The sequence below is a fragment of the Centruroides sculpturatus genome, unplaced genomic scaffold, assembly GCF_000671375.1.
Source record: "Centruroides sculpturatus isolate CEXI.00-Female unplaced genomic scaffold, Cexi_2.0 scaffold842, whole genome shotgun sequence".
Taxonomy (NCBI): Eukaryota; Metazoa; Arthropoda; class Arachnida; order Scorpiones; family Buthidae; genus Centruroides; species Centruroides sculpturatus.
In genome coordinates this window covers 135147-142887 of record NW_019385320.1, presented here as the reverse complement: position 1 = coordinate 142887, position 7741 = coordinate 135147, and the positions used below count along the sequence as shown (strand labels likewise).

The following is a 7741-nucleotide window of genomic DNA, read 5'->3' as shown; positions in this document are numbered from 1 at the left end:
GAGTAATGACATTTGCCTAAGTCATTTTAGAAACATTTTAAAAAGTAGGCAAAGCCAAACCTCTTTGGATAGATATTTTACCAAGCGACCTCTATCCAGTGAAAGTGCTGGTGGAAGTGAAGGAAAGAAAGCGAAAAGAAGTGAATAAAAGTTTTAAAATATATATATAAAACAACACTAATTTTTAAAATCTTTTCTAAGTTATTTTTAAGTTATTGTTACATTATGTTATGTAAGTTAAGTTTTAGTATCATTTCCCTTCTCCCTCTCTCCGCCATCAGTTTACACCCCCAGTCGTCTATCCTCAAAGATAAAGTGCAAATAAAACTACATTTTTTTAATCAATTATTATTCTATTATGGTTATTTATACATTTACAACTACAAAACGCATTTTTCAGTGTTTTCCTTACTATAGTTATTATTTTTTTAAATGTACTACTTAGCTTTAATTTGAGTGTGTTTTTCGTGTTGGAACGAATTATTTGATTTTACATGTAATCGTATGGGAAAAATGATTCACCTTACGACATTTTCATGATACGATCTCAGTTTCGGAACAGATTAATTTCGTATCTTGAGGTAACACTGTAATTGATTTAAAACAAGTTTCAGATTAAATATGCAAAGAAAAATCTTGATTGTTTTAATGAATTTCCTATTGGTTAGAAGACACACACGTAAAAACCGTCAAAGTTACACGTGAACAAATGTTTATGGTTGAAAAAAACTTACAAATTGCGTTGAAATAAATGTTGTTGCGATGGCCGCATTTCCCTCTGAATAATTCTCCAATCATAATTTCATTTATTAATTAGGATTATCAACTTGTTAATTAAAATTACATTGATAGACAATCATATTTACTGCTGTAACAAAGGAATTCAAAAGAGGTATGTAATTCTGAAAATTATTTAATGTACTTATAGCGAAAAATCAGATGAAATGAAGTTAGTTTCTCTTCTTATTTCATGCACGACAGTATCAAATTTATAGTAAAAATAAGTAAGAATATTCAGTTATATATTTATTATATCATACAACCCATCTTGCTGTATTTACTGCTTTATTATTTTAAGTTTAATACTGATTATTATGGAATGTTTCATTAATTCGAAAGTAAGAATTTTCTACATGTTTATAATGTTAAATCGTAGATGAAGTAATCAAAATAGTTCTAAAATTGAATTTAAAGTTTATACTCAATGCTATGTAATGTTTACACCAATTTAAGGATTTGAAAATTTTTATTGGGTTTATTTATAATGTGATCAACAGAAAATTTTTAAAATCACTTATAACTACTTTCTGTTTCTAAATTTACAGATTTTAATTAATTAATATTTTGTCAAGTTAAAATTACAAAATAATACAAAATATTAACGAAGTGAATTAAATAAATTGTAAATTAACAAAAATCCAATAAAATTAGAATAATCTAAATGTTTAAATTACTCATTGTTTCCACTCACGCTAACCACACGTATACAATAAACGCAGAAACTTGAAAATAAAATAATATTGAAAGACTTATTAGAATTTTCTCTTTATAAGTAATACATAATTATAATTTATTTTTAATTCTCTTAATCATGATATTACTTGATGATAATTAGCGAGATTCCTAATCGATTTAGTCACGATCATAAAGAATATAAAAGTTTTTTATGTTTATGAAAATATCTGTAATTTAGATATGTTCGGGAGATAACGAACAGGTTTTCTAATCCTTCACGGAACTTTAAAAACTTCATTATATATTATTTTTTTTGACGATCTTAATTAACAATGGACGTTTACTCATTTATTAGTTTGCTAAATATGATTAAAGACAAAACTAGATGTTTGTACAAAATATTACATAATGTTTTTTATCGTTCATCGTATTTATTATCTTATGTTTATGAAAATGTTTTATATTCATACGATAATTTCGTATGAATATAAAATATGTTTAATGCTAAATTAAACCGTAATTAAAACGTGTTTAATACTAAATTTTCGTTCAAAAAGTAATGCACCAGAATTTATTTTGATGGTAGTGAACACACAATGATAAAACTTAGGAATCTCAGGTTATTTTGCAATCAAGTTTCCGCCGTTTTCTTTGGCCATACGCTAGCATTGATAAAAAAAACAGGTGTGTCAGCTCGAATACCAGTCCTTATTCCGTTCATGCAAACACTTTCTGATAACACTGAGAACATCATCTGACTGGAACTTTATCGTTGGCTTGCATCGACACATGAAAACCAAGAACTCGTCACCATCAAACTCGTAGCGTTACAAAAATTTCTATGTCATGGTTTTTATTGCTGATTTCTGTTCAATCGTGAGCTGCTTCGGCACTTTGACATATCAATATTAACGTATGATTTGATGAACACTTCCGGCATTGATGCACAAGCGTTCTTCCAGCTGTTGGAATGTAATGTATCATTCCTCCTGAATCGTTTCAGTAAGGTGCTGCATCACGATTGACATCAAGATGTGACACCAAATCGCAGAGATTTGGCATTCCTATGATCGTTGACTTCGCACATTTCAACCAACGACAGACGGTGCTTCGGATAATAGTTGCAGTAGATACCACACCATCGTTTGTGAATGTTTCTAATAGTTTTCCTTCGGCAACGACGAATTTTATCAATGCATGCTGCTTGCAACGTACAGTACGTCACTAACACTCGCCATTTTTTTAACGAAGCTATTGTGATTCCGCCTGACGGGGGTACTTAAAATTTTTCACAACGTTAACAAAAGCTTTCGAACACAACTTCTGAAAAGTGAAGCAATGTCACATTCTTCGTTTCTCAGATTTAAATTATAATGCAGTACTTTTCGAACGACCCTTGTAAAAGTGCACGTTTTTAATTAATGTGATTTTTAATCACATTTTCTAATAATTTTTTTTAGGTTTTACGAAAACGTTTTGTATTTTCTTTTATATTTATAACTTACGCATAGATTTAAATCTTATTTGAATAAATTCGAATCAAGATGAATCGTAATCGCTAGCAACAAAAAAAGCAGCCTGATTTCTCAAACATTTAAGAAAGCGGTTTGTCGAGAACATGTTGAAAATTTGCCAAATTTGAAGATAGTATGGCATTGCATGAGAGAATATCAGAAAATCAGTTGTTGAATACTGTTTAAATATATTCATGATTACTTGATTATCGAGAATTTCCCTTGCATTGTCTAAAAATCTCTATATTGCGTTATTATCTTCTATAAACACAACGCTTATTGCTAGCAGCGCCAAAAGTGCCATAGTAGTGAGTTTTATTACTAATAATATATTTTTTCTTTCAGAAAATTTCTTCTGCGTATCTAGAAATGCCACGTTATGAAATTTGATTGCATTTTGAGTGTTAAATATCTATCTGGGCGGCATTGAATTTAAATACTGTAATTACGACCACCCAGTACTATTTACATGACCACACTGAAAATTAGTGTTACTACAAATTTGCAGAAAATAGATTTTTTCCTCTATCCAAACATCGCTTTACGTACGAGTGTACATAATTATATGCAAATACAATATTAAATGTGGAAATGTACCTGTAAATAAATATATTTTATATTTTACATTTAGAAAACAAACAGATAGGCTATTGTTCAAGTGTATATACATACTTCTTTCTATTTGAAGAAATCACAGGGCAATCCACATAACCTGTATTCCGGTAATTGGAGTTTTACTGTACACAACAACCAATAGTTCATCATATTCAACTAAATTCGTTATAAATGAATTTAATTGCTAATTGCTTTTAATGATAAAAAGTATTATTATTTAACTTATATCCAGTTTAATAGATGACCTGTATTATCCAAGATTAATTAATGCACAATAATAATTGAGTGAAATTATTAACATTATTATCATCTTCCAGATATTAACTTAATATTTAGAGTTTTTACTTTAAATTATTATTGGCATTCGTCAGATGTTTTTTTTTTTGACTTATTGAAATAATTTTATATTAAAATTTAGTTATTAATTAATTAATTGATTAATATATAAAAATAATAGCAATTGATTAAATAATTAATATTTTCAGATCCGTTATGAAATTAAAATATTTCAATATTTTCTTATCGAAGAAGTTTAGACAATTAGGATTATGTGTTGGTAAAAATCCTTCTTACTTTATCGTCATTCCGGTGATTGTATCCGTAGTACTAGCTACGGGTATTCACAAGTGGCACGAAGAAACGAATGTAAAATATTTAGCCGCACCCAAAAATACCAGACACGTTACAGAAGAAGCCTCCATAGAAAGATTATTTCCGATGAATCTATCTTCCGATGCACACATGGGAAGGATGAACAGAGAACCTAACGTAGCAGTACTTTTAGTTACGGCAAAAGATGAAGGTTCCGTGCTTCGAAGAGACGTATTTCAAGAAATTATTCAATTGGATAAAACTGTTCAAAATATAAAAACTGCAGAAAATTTCACATATAAAGATTTATGTGCAAGAAATAACAAGAGATGCTTCGAGAATTCTATTTTATTAATGCAAAACGAAATCCAAATGATGGAAAACAACACTTATGCCATCAAATACCCTTTAAGCAAGAAAGATAAATACGATTACCAATTAACGAGTCTATTTTTAGGAGGAGTCGAAAAAAATGCAGAAGATTACGTTAAAAGTGCTAAAGTATTGCGACTCGTTTATTACTTTAACGACTACTCGAAACTTGAAAGAAGCAAAGTGGAAGAATGGCAAAATCTGTTTTTAGATCTTATTGAATCGAGTAATTTTCAGTACATAATCGTCGATCGATACACATCGATTACAATTGAACAAGAGTTATCTGCTGTCGTCAGTCGAATATTTCCTCGAATACCGATTGCAATGTTAGCAATAGCAATCTTTTCAATGCTGACCTGTTTGTATAACAGTTGGATCGAAAGCAAACCTTGGACTGGAATAATTGCGTTAACATCGGGAGGAATGTCTTTGGCTTCGTCATTTGGATTGACCATGTATTTTAATACACCGTTTGTGGCTCCTGCTGGAACTGTACCCTTTTTAATCATAGGTAAGAGCTACTTTTAATTGTTACCATGTTAATGATCATCATTTATCTAGTTAGAGTAACGTACAGTGGCATAGCGTAGTGGGGGCGGCAGGAGCGGCCCGACCCAGGGGGAACGTTTTAGACTGCGGCAAAATTTCACAATAAATAATAATAATGTTGTAAAAATTTTAACCATATCATCCCATATTTTTGTCGCACCTTCAATTCGGACCGATTGAGATGAGCACGGGAATCGACTCATCGTCCGGATGCACTATTAATTTTCCCCGGTGATATCGTGCGAAACCTGTCGACTTTTTGTTTTATTTTTTTATTTTTTGCTTGTACGATTCATTCGTACTCATGTACAGCTCCAATATCCAATAGGGAGAAGTCATCTAGATCAGTGGTTCTTAACCTTTTTATACTCGCGGCTCACCAAATATTTCATAAGTTTTTGTGACTCCATTTTTTAAAATAATTATTATAGATAATTTAACAAATATAAATTAATTGATTTTTTATTATTGCTATATTTTTAACATTCCAAGCATTAATAGTTTCTTAGAATTACTTTGGAATAAAAGAAGTAAATACTGCGGTGTAAGTAGCATATTTACATTTATTTCTTCTGTACTAACAAAGTTATATGTAGGAAGAAATAAGAAATAAATAAAAAAAAACTAAATACGAAAACTTTATCTTTCTTATTTCACTTTTCAAGATGATATTCGGTTATACATCAATTGTCTTTTTATTATATTCTGATGGAAATTTTGCATAATTTGGCGGCACCCGGCAAACTTCTTACGGACTCCCAGTGGCCGCGGCCCCCTGTTAAGAAATACTGATCTAGATTACTTACGTTACTCCTACTCAAGTCTGCCTAGTCGCTAACTGTAACTGATTTAGAACCGGCATACACTGCACATTATTCTTCGCATTGCAAAATGACATACGCATGCCTCAGGAACTTCTGTTCTAACAAACCTCACCTGCCGTCCAGGTCAGCGATTTTAAAAAGGTGGCAACAATAGCACGTAAGTTTTCATTACTTATTCTGTGACGAAACTGAATTTTAGTCTTTTAAATTGAGATACCTAAATAAGGGAAAGGCGAAATTTTTCTTTGCCCCGGGCGGCTGACACCCACGCTACGCCACTGGTAACGTATAGGTTTTATTTTGTTTCTTATTATACTAGCTGCAAGTACCCTCTTCGCTGGGTTTTTATTTGTTCGTACATTTATATATAATATAGTGTTTTTTTTGGTTTTTTTACATAAAAGACAGTTTATCTTCCTCTACATAATCTTTCTCTGATTTGATATGTTTCCCTATCATTTTGAAGTTGCTCTTCTGTCTGATTATTTCTGTTTCGATATGATTCGAGATTGCAAAAATTCTTTCTTACACTTTGACATTGTTTTTTATATTTTTACTTTTCTCACTTCACTATTCACTTTTCACTTTCTACCACTATCCATACAGTTTTACTAATGGAAAATCAACTGAAGCATGTGCGTCACACGTCTCCAAAAGCCACTATTCACACATAACGGTCCTCAAATATTCCAAAACATTTTCGACTATTCGAAAACATTTAAGATTAAGATTACATTATAGCCAATCTTACCCGTTTTTACAAAATGCAAGAATTAGGTCCCCCGTTTTCAGACTAATTAGAGAATTTTTACATTGGTCTAAAAATATGTTCGATTTTTTGCAAAAAAGCAAAAAACCACATATGCGCCTATAAATCTTGCACGCCGCTTTCTCTTAATACTTTCATTGTTAACACTTCCATTGTTACACATTTTCGAAGTCAACCACTTTCAACCCCCGTATCTCCCACATCCTTATAGCTATCGAGACACAACCACCATGAGAGACTTTGGGCTACTACCACACATAAATGTCATTCATGTGCGATGTGTAGTTTTGGCTGCAAAGTGAAATATAGGGACAGACACGTCCATTTATATATATATAGACTAGCTGTAAGTACCCACTTCGCTGGGTTCTTATTTGTTCGTACATTTATATAGGCCTGTATAGATTACTACTGTTTTTTCTATTGATTATGTTAAAACTCAAACTACATTTATTTCTTTAAATAGGTTTAGTTTGGAAAAAAGCACCTAACTTATTTCAACATTGAAAAAAATAATATTACCAAAATTTAGGTGAATTTAGATGAAATTTACAGGTTAATCTTAGCGTAAGCGAAGCGCTTTATAAACCAAAAAGTGTTTTGATCGAAGTTTAAACCCTAAACACTGGGAAGTTCGGTCGTGGGTTCGCGCCGCGATCGGACAGGCTGGCTGCAAGGAGTTTTCCGGGTTTTCTCCTTGCCAATAACGACTGAATAGGAGGCCAGTTCCCATTAAAAGTCCTCCCGGAAGGCATTATTTCCCGCGCGTGCGTATAAGCCGTTAGATACGTCCGGCTCTTCGGTCGCATAGCGATCAATAACTCGTCTCTCGGAGAAAAAGCGTATCAGGCTATAGTCTCCATATGAACCAAGGGAGTAGAATAAGAATAAGAATAAGGATCGAAGTTTAAAGCAACCGCACGATCATTGAACGTAATTTTATGCAAGTATCTAGATCTCGACAAGACTGATGAGGTGACTAATGCAGAAATTTTAATTCTATCGTCGAGCAGAGATATTCGTGTCTAGAATTCGTCACATAAAGTCTT

At 31.8% G+C, this 7741-nt stretch overlaps 1 protein-coding gene across 1 annotated transcript in view; it reads left to right on the top strand.

The window, feature by feature from the left end:
- The window catches only part of LOC111637614 (patched domain-containing protein 4-like), a 30322-nt gene extending 25244 nt beyond the window's left edge, over window positions 1-5078 (top strand). Inside the window, exon 2 of the mRNA XM_023383137.1 lies at window positions 4070-5078. Within this exon, the coding sequence (XP_023238905.1) occupies window positions 4077-5078 (1002 nt within the window). The 5' untranslated portion in view covers window positions 4070-4076. The remainder of the gene's footprint in view (window positions 1-4069) is intronic.
- The last annotated feature ends 2663 nt before the right edge of the window (window positions 5079-7741 follow it).